This window comes from Pleurodeles waltl, chromosome 10 (assembly GCF_031143425.1).
Source record: "Pleurodeles waltl isolate 20211129_DDA chromosome 10, aPleWal1.hap1.20221129, whole genome shotgun sequence".
NCBI classification, from domain to species: Eukaryota; Metazoa; Chordata; class Amphibia; order Caudata; family Salamandridae; genus Pleurodeles; species Pleurodeles waltl.
In genome coordinates, this window is record NC_090449.1 from 954,006,707 (window position 1) to 954,032,786 (window position 26,080).

The 26,080-nt window shown below is 42.2% G+C and overlaps 1 protein-coding gene across 2 annotated transcripts in view; it reads left to right on the plus strand.

Moving 5' to 3' along the window:
* MALRD1 (MAM and LDL receptor class A domain containing 1) overlaps window positions 1–26,080 on the plus strand; it is a 2,469,603-nt gene that overhangs the window by 304,649 nt on the left and 2,138,874 nt on the right. For both annotated transcript variants that reach the window (XM_069211777.1, XM_069211778.1), the window contains exons 8-9: window positions 6,094–6,189; window positions 20,446–20,647. In XM_069211777.1, the coding sequence (XP_069067878.1) occupies window positions 6,094–6,189; window positions 20,446–20,647 (298 nt within the window). The remainder of the gene's footprint in view (window positions 1–6,093; window positions 6,190–20,445; window positions 20,648–26,080) is intronic.

Sequence of the window (26,080 nt, forward strand, 5' to 3'; positions counted from 1 at the left end):
TAACAGGCTAACTAAGGATTTCACTAGGCAGTGGGATTGGTAAGAAAAAATAATACCTGTGAGAAAGTGATTTATTAGTCAAGGTGAATGGTAGTCCTCCACAATTAAAAAAAGTCATTAACCTGTTAGACACAGTCCAAGATTTCAGGATATTATTCCTAAGCTCATCCCTTGGTTGTGATAGCAAAGAACAGACATGTATAAATCATGTAAAATTTGTAAAATATTTAGATGCACTAAAACAGGTAAAAACAGTACTTTAAAAAACCCACTCCAATTTATAAAACTTGAAAAAATGTAATAAGGTAAATGCATCAAAATGCACCAAAATGACAAAATAACCAAAGGGAGAATGAGAGATGTAAATGCATAAATATTTGAGTGCAAATAGTGCCAAAAAGCACAAGACACCAATGGCACTCAAAGGCCGAGGTAGACCAGGACCTACAAATCATTTGAGACTGACCAAGATGGAAAGCTTGATGGATACACCTACAACATTGGCCCCACTAGGGCCTGAAAGTATGGAAATTTGAAAAAGGTTTCTAATTCTCAATCTTAAAAGGTGGTTATTTTTTTGCTGAAGAACAACTGTTCTGCAGGTAGAACAAAACTAAAATTCAATCTGATGCCATGGAACTGCTGGTTGGATCCTTTTTGTAGTCGGTCCCCTATATGCTCTGGTATCCTTTTACAAGTCAGCAGTCTTCTGATGAGGTTGCCTTGGGATGCCACATTTATGCTTGGCACTAGCTAGTGAGTGGGGATTACTTCTTGGTAAACCATAAATAATGGAGTAGAAGTTCCCAGAGACAACCCTAAGCCCATTCTTCAGGAGGTTATGTTTGCCTTACAGCAAAAAGGCCCAAACTATTGTATGCCAGTGGATTTTAAGGATGGCCAAAATCTCACGCCACATTAAAATCTTGCTTTGAGGGCTGGGGTGTCTCTGTGAAAATCATAGAGAAATCACATGTGTCCTTGTACATCTAACACTAAAATCTAGAGCAAACCCAGAGACAGAATTCTAAAAGGACAAAAGCATGGCGGATGAAGGAATGACATTGCTAAACTGCACTGCTACCCCGGGAAGGGGCATCCCAGCACTGAGTAACATGAATAGAGACAGCCATTTAGATTTGGTGAAACAGCTAAGTTTTCAGACCCTTCATACAAAACAAATAACCTGACTCAAGCCTTAGAGAGAGGGCAAGTGAATTCCCTATCTGAGCAGTGCAATAGGAGACAGAGTAACCACCAATAAGTCTTGGCTGTACCTTGCAACCTGCAAGAGCATACCCCAGAGGAGTAGAAAGTCCACACAGACTTAGGCAGATGGGCTTTCTTGGATAGGTTTGGAGCCCTTGATGGCTTTGTAAATCAGACAGAGTTTTTTGTTTAGAAAAAAGAATCTCCACAACCATAAAGGTGATATACAAAAATTGTCTTGATGTCCTGTCCCTTTAAAGTGCACCCCAATTGTTATGTCTGGCTCAACACACCTGGCAAGAAGCATTTTACATTGTAGTATCAACAGGATGACCACAACCCCACTGTCAATAATCTGTGGAGTTCAAGGAACTCATCTCTTACCTATTCAGGTCATTCTGTTATATGTGCTTGGTAGAAATTTCACACCTCTTTCACACTACTTCCCAGGCTAGGCACAAAGTGGGAGAAGCTGGAGAGGTAATGCAAATCAGCATCCTGAAACTTCAGGCAAGGAAAAGTTAACATTCTGAAAGAGAGATTTCCTTAAAAATGTATTAAAAATCTGATTTCGACATAGAATTTTTATTTTAATAACTATTGAAAAAACTGGCTTAATAAGCTTTCTAGCTAAACCCTTCCTGAGATACAGTTTTAATATTTCAATCTTTACTCTAATTTTCTACATATGCTCTCTAGATCTGCCATTGTGAAAATAGCTTTTAGGGCCTCGTTACTGGACGGATATGAAAACAAACATTTTCTAAATATCCTACCTTTAAATACCATTCACCTTTCCTTGTAGGCTACAAGACCTACATAGGGGTGACTTTCTCTTATTTAAAAGGGAGATTTTTACCTTACAAAAAGGGTTATTTTAACAAGTCACACTGCAGGTTTAACAATGCAGAGGTTTAACTACAAAGGTAGGCCTGACATCACATTTTCCTTTGACATGCTAGTGGATGGAACAATAAGTGGTGCATTCCACAGGCGACATTTAACTTTTCGTGACATTAGTATATTTCCGGAACATACACTATGGCCTCACAAAAAAAGTTAAATTCACCAATCAGAGATTAGTACATTTCTACATGTTTCAGGAGTCAGAGCACAAACAATGGGCATTGGAGGGTAGTGCCTTATTGTGCAGAGTCTAATAAGCAGCAAAAAATGGTGGCACAAAAAGAAAACTGTTCTCACTCCACAGAAATCACTATTAAAAGCATAGGCAATTTATAACATACCAAGGATGAACTACCTAAGCCAACTGACAGAAGAAGTAATGTACCCTTTCCTTTGAGCGAGAAGGAGAGACGTGTCATGAAATAAGCACACTCCAGGCAAAAACAAAATGCATTCTCTCCTTATATCACATCATCTGCATATTTATTTTTTAGATAATATGGAATGGGAAGAGACACCAGGGCCCACGGTTATGGGGGGAGGGGCAACTATAATAACAGATGTGTAGCTTTGTAAGCTTGTCATTCAAATGCCTCTCAAGGAGACTGGTTCTACATCAGTCCGAAAAGAAGTAGAACTTTTTTGCATTATTTCTCAATTCTTTTCACAAATGTGCCAGTCTTTTTTCCTTAGTTCTGCTCCACAATCCCCGCTTGTAGTGTATCTATATTCAGCTGCAATCTAGGAAATGAACACCAATTCACAATGGCCTACTAGAGACAAAGAATATGGGCACTGACTAAATAGGGACAAGGCTAGAAAGTCGCCTTCAGTGTTTTGTGCCATGCTTAGTCAGGAATGGGCTAAATGGTGTGCTACAGCACCATCCAAATTGCTTTTGCTGGAAGAAGAGGGTAACACATAATATCAGCATTAAATCGATACTTAACTTTCAACTTGTCTATCACTCTTGATATCTTGGCATTATCCACGCTGTAACTGGAACATTCTTCTGAATTTCCCCTTGGTGCAATGCTCTTTGGTGGGTTGATGGGCTTACATACAATGCAGCGTGATGGCTACGTTCATGGTTTATAGTCCGTTCATTTGACTTTGCGTCCCAAGAATCAGTGTAGTATGCTTATTTCACTAGTAATCCATGCACGGAGTGCTATCCGAGCTAAGGATGCATTTAAATGTCTCATTTACCACTGATGACATCTGTAAATGTGACATTGCAAAATATTTAAAATAATACTATTCTTCAAGACAGGTACAAGCATTGTGGATTTCTAAAAAGATGCATTTATTATTTGTATAGGGTTTGCATGAGAGGCTAGATTTCAGTCAGCATCATTCACATTCTCTGCACGTTAACATTGGGAACATGCCCTTGTGAAATTGGAAAACGAGTGCTTAAGACATTAACGGAACACAAGAAAAAAATACACAGTCTTTAAGAATGAAAGGGTAGTCTTATTCATCGCTGTTTTGGAGTTTGTTGTACATGTGAAGTAAAACAGCAATTTGTTTAGCAGATGATAGTGGCTGCTAATGAATGAATGAACAAGTTTTGAAAAACAACACTGTTTACAAAAAAGACTGCATTTCTAATCAATATAAACATCGTCCATGTTTTACCTTTGCTGGTCTGCAAATCAAGTGACTGTGTAGCATAAAATATAATTCACTAAGTCCACGAGTCGAATTAAAATTCATGTCTGTTTGCCAAAAATAAATTAGATCAATGTCCTACATGTGTTGAGATCATGTGAGCAACTGCTGAGGTATGTAACCTCAGGCAGTAAAGAAGCACTGCAATGTCACCAGCACAACATATATAAGATATAAAAAAGGTGGCATTTACTCCTTAAGCTGCTTCATATCTCCTTTGTAAGTGGACTGGAGGCCTCTGTGGTGTTTGGCTATGTGAGCGCTGAAGGGGAGCTTGAGGATCAGTCTCACTGCTGAATTTTCAGTGATCTTGAGTCTTTTGGTGAGTTGTGCTATGATTCCAATGTGGAGGGCAATTCTGTAGTCCAGCCAGCTGCTCATCAATGCTCAAGTGATGAATCTTTTGGGTATGTAGTGGGAGCCAACTGAAAGCTTTCTCCTGGAGTTTGAGGGAGTAAAAGCAGGTGATGATTATGTAGACCTGGTTAGGCACTGTAATTTGCTTGTTGATCACGATTCCTAGGGTCTTGCAGAGTTAGAAGGAGATCACTACCATCCTAGAGGAGTTGCGTTTCAGGCAGGGAGTCCTTATCTCTTTGCAATTTCTTTAATTGAGTTGGTGAACTTCAGTTGGCATTGGAGGTGTCGCTGGAGAGGGAGAGCGAGAGGATGAAGTCAGTGCCATCTACATAGGATAAAATGTTGAATTTGTGAGAGCAACTGATGCCAATGAGCAGGGCCATGTAGATGCTGAAGAGCATGGGCAGAGTGGGGAGCCTTGAGGAACTCCACAAATCTGGTTGGAGGCACAAGATGAGTATGGGCCAGGGTTATCGACAGTGTGCATCCTGAGTGGAAGGAGCTGATCTAGTGGAGGTTGGGTCTGCACATTCCGGTGTTGCAAATGCATTCATGAATTCATGCAATCTATTTTAGAACACATGTGGGAATTATTTAACATACTCTTTCCTGGGTCACAAGGAAAGTGCTAGAAGTATTGAAGACCAATCATGGCGTAGCAGCTGATATCTCTGGTGAACAACTAAATTATGTCCCCGAGTGTGGTGGGTTTTTGCATCTAGGATACAAAGGTATGTAGTGTATTACAATATCCAGCAGGCAGAGCATAGGTTAAAACTAATAAAAGTCCAGCCCAGTATGGTTGATTAAAGGGTGTAGGGTACAATGTGATGTGGTGAATTTGTATCCTTGAATTCAAATAATATGATAGCCAATTGTTGATAATTACTATGTGGCATGAATGTTACTGTCCTTAGTATACAGACACAACCCAGCAGCACTAATCATGCATTCAAAAAGTGTGTTTGCAAACTGTTTGCTGAATTTTACAAAACACCTTAGTGTTTTCCAAACCAACGTATGTAATAGTAGGTCAGTCCACAAAATATGGAATCATAGGGGTTTGAAATTTGACCTACTCCACAACTATTATTTAAGCAGGTCACATATTGGGAACCCGTTGTGATTTGCTACCATGATAGGGATGGTGCCCCACTGGGGTTACCAGATCCCCATGTCTGTGATTGCTTTTAATTAAAGCATTTTTAAGCAGCTCACTGACCTTATATAGAAAGGGGATGTGTTCAAAAAACAAAATGAAAAGCTTAACAAACATTGACCACTGCTAAATTAAAAAAAAGAAATGCCTCTTCACAATACTCAAATGAATGTGAATGGGTTACCGCTTCCTTTAAGGTGCCGGTAAAACAAAGTTTTGTGACTGGATTTCCATTTAAAAATATCACTTCATAACATAAGGAAATGGTATTTTGAGCGGTTGCCCTAAACATGCCCCTTCCAAGTACAGATTAGGTATGGTTTCCTAAATCCACTTAATGGTTTGGAAACACTTTCTAAATCAATAAAGTGGCTTAATACATTTTAAAAAAGGGTTTTAGCATTGAGAAACCCTCTGATATACCAAATCAGGTGTTTGGGAATGTCAAAACCCTTTGTACATCTGTCATTATATCTTAGAGTGCCGATGAGGTGTCCATAAAGGCCTTTTCAAGTAGTGATAAAATTGATCGAACAGGTTCAGCCATGAAATCTGCAACAAGTAAAGAGTCAAAATCGAAGCCCTAAATCAACCATGTTTTGCCTGAACGTACATATGCATTCACCTACTGTCATTGTTGTAAAGGCACTGAAAAGGCAAAGAGAGTGAAAGCTCGCTTTAGCAAATCATGGCAAGTGGTTACACTGGTTAATACCATTGAAATCCTTTCTCTTTCATGTGCATTATTATTTTACTTGTGGCATAACTTTTTTTGTGTCTTGTAGGAAGAACAAGTCTTGGTGGAAATCAGCAACAAATCAACTGACAATGGTTGGATGAAAGCTGAAGTTCTGTTGACTATGCACGTGAAAGAATTTAAGGTATATAGCCGTTTAAGCACAGATGAATTTTCATACATTACATAGTTAAAAGTGCCCTTCTAGATGTCAATAGTGCGTGCAGTGTCATAATTAACTAAAAATGGATGTGTGGGGGTTCTTTGCCTAATTCGTTTCTTGAATGTACACCTCATGTACATAAAGCACATTTGTTGTTTACACTAGTCAGTGCTCAGCTTCATAGACAAATCTTTCTTTTGATGTTATTTTAGACTTCAAGCTTTCAAATGATAGAGAACTTTTGTTGAATTGTTATGGAAATGGCTGCATCTATTAGATATATGGAAAAAAAGTATTTCCTAACAATTTGAGATGTAAACTACTTCAGCATTTATGGCCCATTTATATAGTGTACAAAATGGTACTATGTTGCCATCTAGGGTTTCTGGACACAGCACAAAGTATGAAGCCTTGGGCCCAGTAGTTTATAAATCCCACCCAACCCCCAAGGTGGCAAGATAGGCCTTTATATGACAATAATTAATATTTTACATTTTTAGTTTATGCAGTTGGCTTGAAAAGGATGTTTAAAAAAAAACCTGAGTAATCTTTATTTAAAACAGTAACAAAAGATGGTACTATTGTGCATTGTTATTTGGTTATTAAAACTTAAATTTGAGATAAAATATTAAAAGTTTCCAAAAACTAAATTTGGTTTGTTAAAACCACATTCTGTCTGTAGAATGGAGAGACTGATAAAGCTGTACTCTGCAAGAAAGATGCATTATACAATGGGCACTGAATAAATTTAGAATGGTCAGGATTTGTTTAACTTTCTTCAATAGAAAGTTGATTAAACAAAGGACAATGGTAAATATCTGCAAGCAGGCAGCAAGATTCACTCAAGGCAGTGTTACATGACTTAACCCCTTAGCTGCTGGGCCTTTCCCCCCCAGTGCTGAGCCCTTTTTTGGCTATTTGGGGTAGTTCGCGCTTAGGGCTTCATAACTTTTTGTCCACATAAGCTAACCACGCCAAATTTGCCTCCTTTTTTTCCAACATCCTAGGGATTCTAATGGTACCCAGAGTTGGTGGTTTCCCCTGGAGGAGACCAAGAAAATAGCCAAAATACAGTGAAAATTTAGTTTTTTCCAAAAAAATGGGAAAAAAGGGCTGCCGAAGAAGGCTTGTGGTTTTTTCCCTGAAAATGCCATCAACAAAGGGTTTCTGGTGCTGAAATCACTATCTTCCCACCTTTCAGGAACGGGCAGACTTGAATCAGAAAACCAAATTTTTCAACACAAATTTGGCATTTTACTGGGACATACCCCATTTCTACTATATTTGGTGCTTTCAGCCTCCTTCCAGTTAGTGACAGGAATGGGTATGAAACCAATGCTGGATCCCGGAATGCTAAACATTTCTGAAAACTAGACAAAATTCTGAATTCAGCAAGGGGTCATTTGTGTAGATCCTACAAGGTTTTCCTACAGAAAATAACAGCTGAAATAAAAAAATATTGAAATTGAGCTGAAAACAACAGCCATTTTTCTTTATGTTTTACTCTGTAACTTTTTCCTGCGATGTCAGATTTCTGAAAGCAATATACCGTTTTGTCTGCTGGACTCTTCTGGTTGCGAGGATATAAAGGGCTTGTAGGTTCATCAAGAACCCTAGGTACCCAGAGCCAATAAATGAGCTGCACCCTGCAGTTGGTTTTCATTCTATACTGGGTATACAGCAATTCATTTGCTGAAATATGAAGAGTGAAAAAGAGGTATCAAGAAAACCTTTGCATTTCCAAAATGGGATCAAGATAAGGTTTTGAGGAGCAGTGGTTATTTGCACATCGCTGAATTCCGAGGTGCCCATACTAGCATGTGAATTGCAGGGCATTTCTCAAATAGACATCTTTTTTACACACTCTCTTAAATTTGTAAGGAAAAAATGTAGAGAAAGATAAGGGGCAATAACACTTGTTTTGCTATTCTGTGTTCCCCCAAGTCTCCCGATAAAAATGATACCTCACTTGTGTGGGTAGGCCTAGTGCCCGCGACAGGAAATGCCCCAAAACACAACATGGACACATTCTATTTTTTTTATAGAAAACACAGCTGTTTTTTCCAAAGTGCCTACCTGTAGATTTTGGCCTCTAGCTCAGCCGGCACATAGGGAAACTTACCAAACCTGTGCATTTCTGAAAACTAGAGACCTAGGGGAATCCAAGGAGGGGTGACTTGCGGGGCTCGGACCAGGTTCTGTTACCCAGAATCCTTTGCAAACCTCAAAAAGTGGCTAAAAAAACAAGTTTTCCTCACATTTCGGTGACAGAAAGTTCTGGAATCTGAGAGGAGCCACAAATTTCCTTCCACCTGGCGTTCCCCCAAGTCTCCCGATAAAAATGATACCTCACTTCTGTGGGTAGGCCTAGCGCCCGCGACAGGAAACGCCCCATAGCGCAACGTGGACACATCCACATTTTTGGAAGAAAACAGAGGTGTTTTTTGAGAAGTGCCTACCTGTAGATTTTGGCCTCTAGCTCAGCCGGCACCTAGGGAAACCTACCAAACCTGTGCATTTCTGAAAACTAGAGAGCTAGGGCAACCCAAGGAGGGGTGACTCGCGGGGCTCGGACCAGGTTCTGTTACCCAGAATCCTTTGCAAACCTCAAAAAGTGGCTAAAAAAACAAGTTTTCCTCACATTTCGGTGACAGAAAGTTCTGGAATCTGAGAGGAGCCACAAATTTCCTTCCACCCAGCGTTCCCCCAAGTCTCCCGATAAAAATGATACCTCACTTGTGTGGGTAGGCCTAGCGCCCGCGACAGGAAACGCCCCAAAGCGCAACGTGGACACATCAAAATTTTTGGAAGAAAACAGAGGTGTTTTTTGAGAAGTGCATACCTGTAGATTTTGGCCTCTAGCTCAGCCGGCACCTAGGGAAACCTACCAAACCTGTGCATTTCTGAAAACTAGAGACCTAGGGCAATCCAAGGAGGGGTGACTCGCGGGGCTCGGACCAGGTTCTGTTACCCAGAATCCTTTGCAAACCTCAAAAAGTGGCTAAAAAAACAAGTTTTCCTCACATTTCGGTGACAGAAAGTTCTGGAATCTGAGAGGAGCCACAAATGTTCTTCCACCCGGCGTTCCCCCAAGTCTCCCGATAAAAATGATACCTCACTTGTGTGGGTAGGCCTAGCGCCCGCGACAGGAAACGCCCCAAAGCGCAACGTGGACACATCCAAATTTTTGGAAGAAAACAGAGGTGTTTTTTGAGAAGTGCCTACCTGTAGATTTTGGCCTCTAGCTCAGCCGGCACATAGGGAAACCTACCAAACCTGTGCATTTCTGAAAACTAGAGACCTAGGGCAATCCAAGGAGGGGTGACTCGCGGGGCTCGGACCAGGTTCTGTTACCCAGAATCCTTTGCAAACCTCAAAAAGTGGCTAAAAAAACAAGTTTTCCTCACATTTCGGTGACAGAAAGTTCTGGAATCTGAGAGGAGCCACAAATTTCCTTCCACCCAGCGTTCCCCCAAGTCTCCCGATAAAAATGATACCTCACTTGTGTGGGTAGGCCTAGCGCCCGCGACAGGAAACGCCCCAAAGCGCAACGTGGACACATCAAAATTTTTGGAAGAAAACAGAGGTGTTTTTTGAGAAGGGCCTACCTGTAGATTTTGGCCTCTAGCTCAGCCGGCACCTAGGGAAACCTACCAAACCTGTGCATTTCTGAAAACTAGAGACCTAGGGCAATCCAAGGAGGGGTGACTCGCGGGGCTCGGACCAGGTTCTGTTACCCAGAATCCTTTCGCAAACCTCAAAAAGTGGCTAAAAAAACAAGTTTTCCTCACATTTCGGTGACAGAAAGTTCTGGAATCTGAGAGGAGCCACAAATTTCCTTCCACCCAGCGTTCCCCCAAGTCTCCCGATAAAAATGATACCTCACTTGTGTGGGTAGGCCTAGCGCCCGCGACAGGAAACGCCCCAAAGCGCAACGTGGACACATAAAAATTTTTGGAAGAAAACAGAGGTGTTTTTTGAGAAGGGCCTACCTGTAGATTTTGGCCTCTAGCTCAGCCGGCACCTAGGGAAACCTATCAAACCTGTGCATTTCTGAAAACTAGAGACCTAGGGCAATCCAAGGAGGGGTGACTCGCGGGGCTCGGACCAGGTTCTGTTACCAAGAATCCTTTGCAAACCTCAAAAAGTGGCTAAAAAAACAAGTTTTCCTCACATTTCGGTGACAGAAAGTTCTGGAATCTGAGAGGAGCCACAAATTTCCTTCCACCCAGCGTTCCCCCAAGTCTCCCGATAAAAATGATACCTCACTTGTGTGGGTAGGCCTAGCGCCCGCGACAGGAAACGCCCCAAAGCGCAACGTGGACACATCAAAATTTTTGGAAGAAAACAGAGGTGTTTTTTGAGAAGTGCCTACCTGTAGATTTTGGCCTCTAGCTCAGCCGGCACCTAGGGAAACCTACCAAACCTGTGCATTTCTGAAAACTAGAGACCTAGGGCAATCCAAGGAGGGGTGACTCGCGGGGCTCGGACCAGGTTCTGTTACCCAGAATCCTTTGCAAACCTCAAAAAGTGGCTAAAAAAACAAGTTTTCCTCACATTTCGGTGACAGAAAGTTCTGGAATCTGAGAGGAGCCACAAATTTCCTTCCACCCAGCGTTCCCCCAAGTCTCCCGATAAAAATGATACCTCACTTGTGTGGGTAGGCCTAGCGCCCGCGACAGGAAACGCCCCAAAGCGCAACGTGGACACATCAAAATTTTTGGAAGAAAACAGAGGTGTTTTTTGAGAAGTGCCTACCTGTAGATTTTGGCCTCTAGCTCAGCCGGCACCTAGGGAAACCTACCAAACCTGTGCATTTCTGAAAACTAGAGACCTAGGGAAATCCAAGGAGGGGTGACTCGCGGGGCTCGGACCAGGTTCTGTTACCCAGAATCCTTTGCAAACCTCAAAAAGTGGCTAAAAAAACAAGTTTTCCTCACATTTCGGTGACAGAAAGTTCTGGAATCTGAGAGGAGCCACAAATTTTCTTCCACCCGGCGTTCCCCCAAGTCTCCCGATAAAAATGATACCTCACTTGTGTGGGTAGGCCTAGCACCCGCGACAGGAAACGCCCCAAAGCGCAACGTGGACACATCCACATTTTTGGAAGAAAACAGAGGTGTTTTTTGAGAAGTGCCTACCTCTAGATTTTGGCCTCTAGCTCAGCCGGCACATAGGGAAACCTACCAAACCTGTGCATTTCTGAAAACTAGAGACCTAGGGCAATCCAAGGAGGGGTGACTCGCGGGGCTCGGACCAGGTTCTGTTACCCAGAATCCTTTGCAAACCTCAAAAAGTGGCTAAAAAAACAAGTTTTCCTCACATTTCGGTGACAGAAAGTTCTGGAATCTGAGAGGAGCCACAAATTTTCTTCCACCCGGCGTTCCCCCAAGTCTCCCGATAAAAATGATACCTCACTTGTGTGGGTAGGCCTAGCGCCCGCGACAGGAAACGCCCCAAAGCGCAACGTGGACACATCCAAATTTTTGGAAGAAAACAGAGGTGTTTTTTGAGAAGTGCCTACCTGTAGATTTTGGCCTCTAGCTCAGCCGGCACATAGGGAAACCTACCAAACCTGTGCATTTCTGAAAACTAGAGACCTAGGGGAATCCAAGGAGGGGTGACTTGCGGGGCTCGGACCAGGTTCTGTTACCCAGAATCCTTTGCAAACCTCAAAAAGTGGCCAAAAAAACAAGTTTTCCTCACATTTCGGTGACAGAAAGTTCTGGAATCTGAGAGGAGCCACAAATTTCCTTCCACCCGGAGTTCCCCTAAGTCTCCCGATAAAAATGATACCTCACTTGTGTGGGTAGGCCTAGCGCCCGCGACAGGAAATGCCCCAAAACAGAACGTGGACACATCACATTTTTTCATAGAAAACAGTGCCTACCTGTGGATTTTGGCCTCTAGCTCAGCCGGCACCTGGGGAAACCTAGCAAACCAGCACATTTTTGAAAACTAGAAACCCAGGGGAATCCAAGATGAGGTGACTTGTGGGGCTCGGACCAGGTTCTGTTACCCAGGAATAGATCACACAACGGTCAATGTTGGTCCTTACGTGAGGCAGCTGTTGACCCTGGGGTGATCCATTCCTGACACAGGCACTAGGTGTAGGCACTCAAGTGGGGTAGTGTTTTTATCAGGACAGGTGAGGAGTCACTGGGTGGTAGGAATGTTGTGGATCCCAGCATATTCCTGTAGTTTGTGTGACAGAAATGCGAGAAAAATAGAGTTTTTTTTCAACATTTCAGCTTTGCAGGGTATTCTGGGTAATAAAACTTTGGGGAATCCACACAAGTCACACCTCTGTGGACTCCCCCGAATGTCTAGTTTCCAGAAATGTTTGGGTTTAGTGTGTTTCTCTATATGGCCGCCAAATCCAGGACCAAAAACACAGGTGCCTGCCTTACAAAACCAGTTTGTTTTGCCATAGACAATTTTGATGTCTCCACAATATGATTTGGGTGGTGGAATTTGGGGCTGAACTAAATTGGTGAGCTCCCAAGAGAGCACTCTCTCTCTGCTTGCTGCCGCATTCACCTGCTCTCTGGGTTGGCCTAACCCACTATTACCCAGTTGCACGAACAGCTTGCGAAGGGACAGCAGGACTGTCCTCATCACCTCCCTCATAATGTACTGGAAGAGGAGTTTTCGAATGGGACTCCTCTGACTGAAAAATCACTCCCAGAGTCTGCGCCATTGTCCTATCCCTCAGATGCTGCCTCAGTATCTGATGTCTCAGTCTCTGATCCTATGTCAGAGCGGTCCTCTATAACCCGAGTGCAGGCAGCAGTCATCCATCAAGATGCCATCTCTGCTATTGGCTAAACTGTTGCTCTAAAACACTAGCCTACGTAGACAGTCACAAAATCGATGGTGTGTGTGAGATACGTGCAACAGTAGAGGCCACCTTACCTGCGCTTCTTCCCTCAATCAGCACGTACTTTCAAGACACTCAAAAAACACCTTGTCACATACCATTCGTCACAGTCTTTAGCACCTCCTGCGCCCAGTCCAACAATCATTATTGGTGCTCCCACTCCCTCCTCCTCGGATTCCCTCATTACCACCCAGCAAAAGTGCCCTTCATCTCTCCATAGACTTTACTAATGTACTCAGCTATTTACATAAAATACAGATGTGCTCTTTGCAGTAGGCATATAAACCTTCTGCGGTTCTTTATGGCACTAAAACTGCCACTAGACAAGTCGGACCCTTTTCCCCCCAGGGAAACCACACACATATCGACAAAAGTGATGTATATATGACAGCCAACCACCTGAAACTCAACTCAAGCAAAACCGAAATAATCCTCTTTGGCCCTCACCAAAAAAACCTGGGACCCCCCATGGTGGCCCACCACGCTAGGCCCTGCACCCACCCCCGCCAACTACGCACGCAACCTCAGCATCATCCTAGACTCCTCCCTCTCTATGACCCAACAAATCAACGCTCTTACCTCCTCATGCTTCAACAAAGTCCGTATACTGAAAAACATTCAAATGGATCCCCACAGAGACCAGAAAAACTGTCACTCACGCACTCATCAGCAGCAGGCTTGATTACAGAAACGCCCTCTACGCCGGCACCACTCTAAAACTCAAGTGCAAACTACACGCATTCAGAACTCAGCAGCACGACTCATCCTCGACCTCCACCGACACAAACACATCTCTCCACACCTCAAATCCCTCCACTGGCTCCCCATTGACAAAAGGATCACCTTCAAGATCCTCATCCTCACACACAAATCACTCCACAACACAGGCCCTGCCTACCTCAACGAGAGTCACCTTCCACACCCCCACACGAAACGTCCGTTCAGCTGACCTCTCTCTCGCCTCTGACCCCCGCATCAAACACACCACCACCGGGGGCAGATCCTTCTCCTACATTGCACCCAAAACATGGAACGCACTCACAACCCACATTCGCAAGACCCAAAACCTACTTCTTTTCAGGAAGGGCCTCAAAACCTGGCTTTTTGAACAGTGAACCTCCTAGCCCCTTTCCCTCCCCCCCCGTCCCCCCCCCCAGCGCCTTGAGACCCTCACAGGTGAGTAGCGCGCTTTATAAATCTCTTTGATACAGATCTACCTATATATATATATATATATAAATATATATCTACATAGATATATCTATAGATATATCCATGTACCTAGATATATCTATCTACATAGATATATATATATAGATATATACATATATTTTTTTTTAGTTGTTGTATGGTTTCCTTGGGGGCCAAAATGGCCCCCAGGGAAACCCTACAACATGTAAAAAAAAAAAATGCCCCCACAGGGGGTCACCCTGCCCACGGGCGACCCCCTGTCATTTCATTTTTTTTCTTTTTTTTTTGAAGAAAAAAAAAAAAAACCTGGGGGGCACCTACCTTTTTTTTTTTTAAAGAAAATTATGCCGGGGGGGGCCGCCCGTTTTCCGGGGGGGGGGCCGCCCCCCAAAAGTGAAATCCCTGGTGTCTAGTGGGGTTTCCTGGCCCCCGATCGCAGCTGTGCTGCGATCGGGGGCCAGGAAACCGTTTCAGAAGGCCTCATAAGAAAGGGGAGACTCTCCCCTTTCTTACGAGGCCTTTTCAAAATGTTTCCTGACCCCCCCGATCGCAGCTGTGCTGCGATCGGGGGAGCCAGGAAACCTGAAAGTGTTTCCTGGCCCCCGATCGCAGCACAGCTGCGACCGGGGGCCAGGAAACACTTTCAGGAAGGCCTCGTAAGAAAGGGGAGACTCTCCCCTTTCTTACGAGGCCTTCCCGAACGTGTAAAAGGCCGTTTTCCCCATGAAAGCAGGAAGCGGCCGCAAGGCTGCTTCCTGCTTTCATGGGGAAAACACCTTTGCAACGTCAGCGCGCCTCGTGGCGCGCTGACGTCACAAAGGGGCGGGTGGGGGGCGGGGGGAGACACGGTAGCTTCCGTGTCTCCCGGGGGGGGAAAAAAAAAAAATCCTCAGGTGCAACGCACCCGAGGATTTATTAATGCCCTTCCTGGTGTCGGCCACTGGTCGTGACCCGCACCAGGGAGGGTGTGTGGGCGTCGGCCAGTGGCCGACGCCCGCACTTAAGAGGTTAAGGTCCACAATCAACAAGAGTAATAAACATGCCCCTTGAACATCTCCATTTATTTAAACTATGCATTGTATTACACCAGCAGTAAAATCTTGTATTTGAATCTTAAATATATTTTGTATCGTTTAATGAAACTACGCAAAACATTGTCAATATATGATTTATACACTGTAACTTGATCCTGGAGTGTTTAGGGAAGAAAAACCTGAGGGTCCATAGTTATAAGGGTCCCTCCTAATTAAAAAAGCTAAATTGTTGGTAGATGTGCAAAGAAATCTCTGGAAGGGTTTTCAAAAATCTAGAATGAAACAAAGTGACCAGCTACAACTCTTGCTTCTTTTTGATTTCACCAAAATTCAGTCAGCAGTTTTTGCAAAAGACTAACACATGTATGGGTCAAATGATAATTATATTTATGTTATATATACATATATGTATGTGTGTATATATTTATGTACATATATATGTAAATAAATATAATATATTAAAACACAAAACCTGAACAATAAAATCACAACAATGAAAAAGTAAAAATAATAACAAAATGATATCAAACTACGAAAAAACTATCAAAATGTGGCTAAAAACAACATAAGTACACAGCCAACAATTAAGGCCAATTAGTTATTTCAAGGTCATTGAATTCCTCTTTCTGACTGCACTAATTAAAAAGCAAGCAACGTGATAACAAGTTCTAGTGTCACCAATATTCTCTTCTCCTCGCATAAAAGTAAAGAAAGTGCAGTGTTAAGTAAGACAACGGCATGAAAATACAAAGCTATATAGGGAAAACATGTATTTTTGATGTATAGGGAATTCACTGATGCACATATAATGGATTGTTTTCATGATGCCTCACACCTGTGAAGAAGGTGTTGAAGTGTTGAGCTGAAATGTGTGGGCTGCTACTTAAAACTTCCCATTTCACATCTTAAACACTGATGTTTGTATGTGCGTGTGTGTGTGTGTGTATATAGATATATATGTATATATGCACACACACACACACTTATTTTATGGTTGGCGCACGATCAATGGTTTGTTTCATATCTCCATCAATTCAAAAAAAATAACGACATTAAATTTGATGAGAGGTTTTTTCTCTTAGTCCAATCTGGATTAGTGATTCTAACTGTGTTGCCAAAGATGTTTATTTTTGCTACAGAGGCATCTGCAGGCTGTGATGCTTAGAAACCGGTTTCTTGCAACAAAAAAAAAGAGTTAAGGTACCCAAGGCCAAATTACGTTTCTGTGTGAAGGGGACAAAAAAATCTGCACATAATAGAAATTCTTGAAAAGTAACACAGGACCTGTATATTCCTTAAGATCCTACCATCCAGTCATTGAGGGAGTTCTGAGTCACTCCATGTGCCCTGTCAGTCACTACTATTGAACCTGTCTGGTGGGCTTTACAGTGTTGGACTAAGCTGCATGACCTTGAGCTATAAACATGTACTGACTTCCAGCTTCTTTGATAATATTCTATATTCTCCTTTCATTTTCAAATCCATCTTCGGGTTTGTGATAGTCAAAATGATTTTCCTTCCCAAGATTACATTCCCAGAAACCCTCACCTTATGTTTTTTCCAAATAGCACTTTCCATCATCCAGAAAAACTTTCAAGAGTTGCATTGATTCCAGACTTGTGGGGTCTTGTGGCATCCTGTATGTTTTCCTACCAAAGTCTGAAATTCTTAGAATATGCTGCTTACTGCTAGGTTTCCATTCATGGAGGTCAAGGATGGACAGAGAAATCAACACGTGTGGTTAACAAGCACTATCTTGATCACACCATGTAATAACAGGCAAACTATTTTTAAGTCTCTCAATTTTAGTCAGCTGTTGATGCAGTATTCCTGTCTCTTTCAAGCAACGCCTGAGCCTTAGACAATCCCTGTTTTTTGAATCATCAAATGCATTCTTTTTCTTGAAACTGCACGTTTTCACAGTGTTTTGTTACTTGACCCTGCACTGCTTTACAATATACCTTTCCCTCATGAACCTGCACTATTTTGTAGGGTATCCTCTTTATATCTAGCACTGTCCCGTAGTGTTTCTGTTTTCATTAATTTGTGCTATTCCTGTACTACCTGACATTTTAAACTTGAAGTACTTCTGTTTTGACCCTTTTCAGTCTCCCTTCCTCCTCTTGTTCCTAAGCTCAAAGTGTGATAACTACCTATCCCTGACACAGTACTTCCCAATTTCCAAGGATTAATTGTGTGCCTGTTTCTGACAAGTATTACCAATGTGTTCCCTTCTTTCCTATTAAGAGTTACTCCTCTATGCCTCCTCGTCCCTTGGTCCTGTGTATTAAGTTGTTTTACCCTTGCTGTTACTGCCTTACATGTTTGTGTGTAATTGTCAGGATTCATTCACATAGCTGGCACCATAGGTGATGTTTCTTGTTCAATGTGACTATTTTCTTTCTGTCACCTTTTATAACATCTTTGAAGTTATCAGCTTCACAGAACCTGTCTTTGTGTGTCATGCTACAGCGAGAAGATGGGAGAAGTGCCTCTTACCTACTGAGTTATAAAAATGCACATAATCCATTGGCTAAATACAACGATTATTAGATATGTGCTCAGAATCACTGAGAGAGTTAGACATTATTTTCCCGAAAAACAATATGATTTAACCCGTCCTAATTTCAGAGAGTCCAAGTACCCCAAGAATGAATACTTTTATATGCCTTTTCACCCTGAAAACAAAGATTTTGTCTTTTCGAATAATTAATCCTCAAATAGTGAAGATCTACATAGCACTGGAGAGCCACCTGTTGGCTACTTAAGCCTTTCAGACTTAGATTGAAAATTACTATTTCGTCCGCATGCAATAGACAAATCAGTGAGCGACCTCCAATAGTTGGAACAAAACCCAAACTCTTCGATAGGAAACTGGGGAGACTGTATATTTCTAACAAAGGTGCTAATAAGCAGTCCTGCTTCAAACCATTCTTTGGTAGGAAACTCTCTAGATAGACCCCAATCACCACCCATTAGAGCTTTACCCCATGTTGAGGAATGCAGAGCTATAATTAAATGCAGCAAAGTGGCTGGTATGCCAAGCATAGACAGCTTTTTAACAATGTTGGGCTATCAACCTTATGAAAGGCTGTGGATAAGTCTATAAAAGCGGCATAAACGATCCCCTAACCGTCACATATTTTTAATTCATAAGCTGCAATGTGGCAAAAACCATGGCCTTTCCTAAAATCAGTCTGGTCCAGCATATTGTTACTCTCTACAGAGGTTTTAAGGTACTTTAGCGAGCTTTTAGTGGAAGCCATACCAACTGTGTCCAGTAGGGTAATTTGGCAGTAATTAGTAGGTGAATTGCTTTCTCTATTTTTTATATAATGTGATAATGACACTTCTAACCCACGAAGAAGGGACAATACCTTTGCAATAACAATATTCAAACACAGGCTGGAGTCTCCTTGCCCAGAGAGAAGCTTCTCGCCTAATTACTGAAATTGGGACCTCATCAGGGTCCATTGCACCTGAGGATTGCAATGCTCTGATTGATAACTCAATCTCATCCGCTGAGGCAAGGCCATAACTATCAGAATTCCTTTTACATTCAGTCCACACATTTTCAGTGAGATCAATCGTTTCTGGGTTTTCTGCACATAATGAAATAATAAACCCTAAAAAAAAATCCTCAAACATAAGGGAAGGATATGATTTCACTTTAGCGCCAGAGCAATCAGCTATAATTGACCACTGTTTTCTTGTATCAGTCCACCTACGCTCAATGCTCCACCTTACTAAAACCCATCTTCAACAGCATCCTTCTCTCTTTTATAAAGAGATAAGCTTGCCTCTGAAAGTGAAATAAATTGTAGCAGAGTTAAAAAAAATGCCAAATTAGTCCATTAATTTCCTTGTTCAAGGAGTACAATTTCACTCACAGTTGAAGGTATTTTCCATCCAAGATAGGGGCAGCTAGTGCTGGAAATGTGGTTCAAGCTGTTTGGACTTTATGAGCAGAGAGTAGTCTTCAGGTTAGAGGGGGAATTTAAGACACTGCTTTTAGTTCCTCAGGTCAGGTACCTCTCAGCCACAAGAGCTCCCTCTAGATGGATCTGCAATTTTAAGGGGTGAACGCTCACTATAGGCATCAGTCCTCACAGGTGAATTAAGTTATTGAAGTATTTGCACTCTTAATTGAAGTTATTATTCATCTAATGTTTGTGTAACCAGTATTCAACATCTATGGACATGGGTTGCAAGCTATTTGACATTCATCAGCAGAGAGTGGTAATTTGTTTTCATGGATGTTTTGCTTGCTGTTTTCAGTAACTCAGGCCAAGAACCTCTCTATGCTCAGAAGTATCCCCAAATGTACGTCAGTCACAAGTGCTCCCTCTAGGAGAAGTTTCAGTTTTTAGGAGGTGAGAGCACGCTCATGATATTTTAGCACCAGTCTTCTAAATGCTTCATGAATAAGCAGTTTATTGTAGTGTTTTCACACACTGTAGAAGGTCCCAATATAGCTACAACCAGTGCTCTGAGTAGGTTTTATAGCTAGTTGGCTCTCATTAGCAGAGAACACCTAGTTTTAAGTGGTGCTTAATGTTTTACTTTCCGTTCCTCACGTGGAGCACCTCTCCACGTGCAGCTGCAATCCAAATGACTCATTTGCAACTACAGGAGCAGCCACAATTTCAGGGGGGTTGGAGCACACTTTTGGCATGGAACCACTGGTCCTTCCAAGACCATTATAGTATAAGCAGTTCATTGTGGAACTAATAGTTGACAGATTAATTCTTGCTATGAGGGCAAATTAAGCAGAAGCCATGTGCCAAACTATTACCAGCGCTGAATTAGCTGGTTGAAGAACACTTGATTAGCTGTTTTAACACTTTTGAAGACTGTATTTACAGTAAGCCTTTGTATACCTGTTGCTTGTAGGCAGACAGTGTTCTCCCCTCTACCACCATTTACATTTGTTTGTTTTACGAAATCTGTGGGATGGCTGCGCCTGTGTGAAATGATATACTGAAAGAGGCATACCAAGAATCCCCAAACTGTATTGATTCTTGATGATGGGTGCTAAACATTATAGTTTGAGCAGCTGGTCACGTCTAACTTGTAGTTAGAAATCATTTTGACTGAAGTGCTATTTTATTATGGTTCTACCATTTTTTGCAGCTTACCTTTGAAGGCGTGATAAAAACTGGAAGCGGTTTTATCTCGATTGATAACTTCCTGTTCCGTGGCTGTGGCATCACAAAGCACCCAGCATTCTCACATGAGCCCACCTGCAAAGGCAGCCAATGCCCTCCACCTGTGCGCGCGTGCGACTTCAGCAGGGACTGCAGCGACAAATGTGCCGAACAGCATGAAAACTGTGGTGAGCATATCAGTTCATATTGTATTGGTGAAAAACTCTCCTTTAACCACTTTGCTGCCAGGCCTTTTCCCATTCAGGTGCCAGGCCTTTTTTTAGCAATTAGGGTCAGTTTGTGCTTAGGCCCTCATAACTTATTGTCCACAGAAGCTGCCGTCGTCAAATTTGCATCCTTTTTATCCAACATCCTAGGGATTCTAGATGTACCCAGAGTTTGTGGGTTCCCCTGAAGGAGACCAAGACATTAGCCAAAGTACAGCAAAAATTAATTTGTTTTCAAAAAATGGGAAAAAAGGGCTGCAGAAGAAGTCTGGTTTGTTCCCTGAAAATGGAATCAACAAAGGGTTTGCGGTGCTAAAATCACCAGCTTCCCAGCTTTCAGGAACAGGCAGACTTTAATCACAAAATCAATTTTTTTTAACACAATTTTGGCATTTTACTGGGACATACCCCATTTTAACTATTTTTTGTGCTTTGTAGCCTCCTTCCAGTTAGTGACAGAAATGGATGTGCAAAACATTTCTGAGAAGTAGATAAAATTCTGAATTCAGCAAGGCGTCGTTTGTGTAGATCCTACAAGAGTTTCCTACAGAAAATAACAGCTGAAATAAAAAATATTGAAAAGCCATTTTTCTTCACGTTTTACTCTGTAACGGGAGCTGGGGAGTGCCGACAACGGCAGGGGACTCTCTGTCCCAGGAGCACCGTGTGGAGAGGAGGGGGCGGAGCCCAAAACCTAGCGCTTATAGCGCCCTGCAACGTCCCGCTGCATGGGAGCTGGGGAGTGGCGACAACAGCAGGGGACTCTCTGTCCCAGGAGCGCCATGTGGAGAGGAGGGGGCGGAGCCCAAAACCTAGCACTTATAGTGCTTATAATTCTACCCCAAATTAAGACTTTTCGCCTGTGCCTGTATCTCAGCCTGATGGTTCAGACACAAAATCCACGGGACAGACCATGGGCCATTTAAACTTAGACAATCATGCGCCAGATATTGCGATTGTTCACAACATTCCATGCTCCAATCGTTTCCTTCCATTGGACCCACAAGTCCAAATCAGTGATCTTAGGGGCTCCCTCTTAAATTCCCGACCTCCAGATCATTTATCTCCTGTGGTTCCGTCTCAAAAGGAGCTGACTTCTCTTATGTTGGGTATGCAAGAAAAGGTCAGGGAACTGAAGCAAGCACTATTTTGCGTGCAAATAGTCCGATGGGGGCTACAGTAACTGTACAATAAAAAGGTCTCTTGAGTACTAATATCCCTTCTCCTTCGCAATTAGGCCCCATTGTGAATGCAGCCGGTCCTACTGTTTGTGCCTGGCCAGTTTATAATATAAGAGAATCTCCAACTAAGCACAATGGGCCATTGTGTCCCAAGGTACTTCCTAGAGCATCATCTAGGCCAAGACTGCATACCAAAGTGAAGTGGGATTTTATGGTTAATCAATCATCTAGCACACTCACTTTATATGTGTAGGGTACCTCCTTTATCCCCTAACTTGCGTGAAGACGATGTATCCTTGAAAAATAAGGTTGCAAATTGGCTAAGACACACTGGACAATATAGTTCCATTATCTACTCTGACATAGTTTCGGTTAAACACTTTACTGAAAAGCCAAGACAATGGGACTTTATTAGGTTAAACTTAGCCAGCCCAAGCTTGGTAAAGGCATTGTTATCCATGGAAGCTCGGCATCCCATGCAAAATGGGCCAAGTATCTGTCTTCAAAACACCCACCCTGAGAATACTCTTAGGCAGAATATAATGCCTTCACTTGCAAGCATTGGGCCCCATAAGGTGGGAGCTGACTCATCAGTCAAACCCAAAATTCAAAGCCAAGAAACCATGGGAAGTTTTCCACTAGATGAATTTCAAACTAGGAAATGTGATTCTACAGAGCAGTGGCCCTGCTTGTCTGTCCCAGATTCTTCAGAGGTATTACCAGATATTGACTGACTGTCATCTTGGACAATTCCCAAGGATAGAAACTTATCCACTTCTAAATCCATTGTAAATGTTGTTACAGATCAGTCCTTAGACCCTTTTCTTCAGAGGATTCCAGCATTGTTATCTAAAGATATTATATCTAAACCACAACTTATACAGACCCAAGCTGGGGCGAGCCTTCTTGAGATCCCTCATGAGAACTCCCGGGCCCATAAGACATTAACCTCAAACTTTATAACATGGAATGTGGCAGGAATCAGAAACAAAATAGACGATGTTGATTGGGGGCTGTATATAGATAAATTCAGTATATGCTTGTTCCAAGAAACCTGGGCCATTTCAAATATATATAGACATGGGTTTAGTTCCTTTTGTAAGGAAGCCAGGTGGATAGCACAGCAGGAGGGCTTATTACTTGGTTAAGAATATCAAAGGTGGGGACAGTTAGAGAACTCCATCTGGAGTTGCCAGATATATTAGCCCTGTCTATTTAGTCAAAGCAAGATTTACCTTTACTATGTATCAATGTATATAATAGACCTGGCCACCAAAACCAAATGTCCAAAACAATTCAGATTTTGAATGCCTTTTTGTTAGACTATTGCATGACTCATTGTATTATCATAGCTGGTGATTTTAATGTAATGCTGGAGCCTAATTTTGCGTTTTCAGACGTTACCCAGATAGAGGATAAGGTATGGAATATTCCCCTATACACATCCCAGAGAAAACAGTCAAAATCTAATGTTAGGGCTCTGCAAATCATTGATCTTATGTTAACTCATGGGCTTCACCCAGGGAATGGTCGTTTTCCATCTGATGCTCCTGCAAAACCTAAGTACTTTAGAGGGTCTTACAGTAGCATCCTTGACCTCGCACTTATTGATGTGAGGCTATGGCATATTGTGAAAGATCTCAATGTGGGTGACCAATACAATAGCGACCACGCCCCTCTTATGATAACCTATGATAGGCAACTTTTTCTAGAAAAAGTTGCAGGATCACATCATGATGTCTTTTTTCCCCTAGAGGTTTCTTCTAACAAACGTACCTTGAAAAGGGATTCATTTAGAAACTCAACTAAATTATGGAGGAAATTTAGCAAATTAGTCCTTAGTTACCAACTGTCTGTTACTTTTTCCCTGTGTTCCCCAAATGAGGTATTGGACTTGCATGTGTGGCTGTAAGAGAGTTATTCATTAGATCTAGTGGTGGAAATAAATATCTGGGCCAAAAATTTGCGCTTAAGGTGGTTTGGCAAGATTTGTAAAGATGCCAAGAGTAATCTCCTATGAGCAATAAAATCGAAAGACAGAACTGAGATAATTCACGCTAGGCATGAATATGCATCCGCTATTAAGACCAGCAAATATCAATGGGAAGAAACATTGTGGCAGGAGTTACTGCTGGTGGCCAGGGATAAAGATTCTCATTGTTTATGGACCCTGGTTGCCAGAAATAGGCGTAGTGAAAACCCAAGGCCTGACTATCACATTTCTTCTGAGGATTCCACTTTTCAGAATTGTACAGTTGTGAGCCTGCCTTTCCCTGTGTCTTTGAGAATGACCCTATTGAGGAACTGCCGCCTATATACAGCCTCACCCCCTTTTCCCTTAAGAAAACTGAGTTGGCTCTTAGGGCCCAAAAACCAGGTAAAGCCACTGGAGTGGATGGCATAACTGCAGACTTGTTTAAATTTGATCTTGCTTATTGGGGTCCCTATGTTAATAGGGTGTCCAATGCTGTTTTAGCAAGTGGTACTTACCCTAAAACTTGGAAGGGAGCAATTATTGTTGCTATTTATAAAAAAGGCCAAAGGGGGGTACCAGGAAATTACAGAGCTATTAGTCTGTTGGACAATTTACAAAAAATATGCTGTCATCAGGTATTGTGTAGATTAGAGGAGTGGGTGGATGATAATCAAGTATTGAGCCATTTACAGGCTGGCTTTAGACAGAAGATTAGTACGGTTGACCAGGCTCTCCGCTTCCTCACGATTAAATGGAAGGTGGTGGACTTGAAGGCTAGGAAATTGTTTCTAGGTCTGCCTTTGATTTGGTCCCACACAGGAAACTTTGGGGAGTTTTGAACAAAGTTGGAGTGCCGGGCCATTTTTTAAATCTAATTAAAGAGTTGCATTCAGGGAGCTATGCCAGAATTAGATGGGGGACACAAGGGGAGTTAACAGATGAGATTGCAGTACGTAGAGGAGTCAGGCAGGTTTGTGTGTTGGCTCCTACACTCTTTCTACTGTTCATTAATGTCTGCATCCCCTACTTAATGGATTGTGATAGTGATGCACCCAAGATAGAGGGAGTAAGGGTGCTGTGTCTGCTGTTCGCAGATGATACCTTGTTATAATCCTAAACTGCTTCTGGTCTAATTAATTTGCTCAAAAAGTTAATGTGCTTTTGCAAAGATCACTGTTTGGAAATGAATACCTCCAAAACCAAATATATGTTGTTTGGTGATCTCAAACAAAAAGTTAGAAAGAAGATATATTTGGAGAGGGAGGCCTTAGAAAGAGTATTTGATTTTGATTATCTGGGAATAAGGTTGGAGGACTCCCATAAATGGAAGGCCAACTTATCAAAGTCCGACTTGAGTTTAAAACCGAAATCTGGATGTATCTTGAGATATGTTGCCAAATCTCCTAGCTTTGCAATTACTCCTCCAATAGAAATATATAAAGCCCAAGCAAGGGGAGGAGTACTATATGATGCAGAGCTATGGGGTTATTGTAACCTAAATGACCTGGAGAAAGTTGAAAATTATTTTCTGAAAATGTTCCTAAAAATACTGGCAAGCTCCCCGAATTTGCCCATCCGGCTGGATCTAAATCTTTATTTTATTTCACATATTGCTGCCCTAAGGCCTTTGATATACTGGATCAGGCTATGGTCCTTGGACATCTTTGGCCCAGATAGAACCAGGCTTAGTACTCTGATGAGTGTGCAAGCCCTAAAGAGAGTAAGGTGGTGCAATTATGTGAAATAAACTTTTTCCGATCTTCAACTGAGTAGTCTCTTGTTGGACCCCGTACATCTTCCAAAAAATGCTGTTCAGCTTGTAAAAGATGCATATTGGCTGAGAGTACAAGTGAAAAAATTAGCAGAGGTTCCTTCGTTCAGTTTAACTAATAGTTTTTTATCTCTGAAATGCCATTATGATTTTGAGCATTTTATGGATCTGATTGTATCCCCTCGGCAAGTGCACTTTCTATCAGATTTAGGTTGGGAACATTACCACTTCGCTCGTTTACTTGTAAATGGTCTAATTCAGGTGCCGACCATGATTATGTCCAATGGGATGTGGAGTTGCTGAACATATAGCCCATGTTTTATTCTGCTGCCCCACTTATCATAAACAGAGAGCACGTTGGCTTATCCCACTCTGCAGATCCATGGGCTTTGGGAGTGGGTCAGCAGCTATGAGGATTTTTAAATCAAACGCTCACAGCAATGTGGCATGTTCATTGGCAACATTTT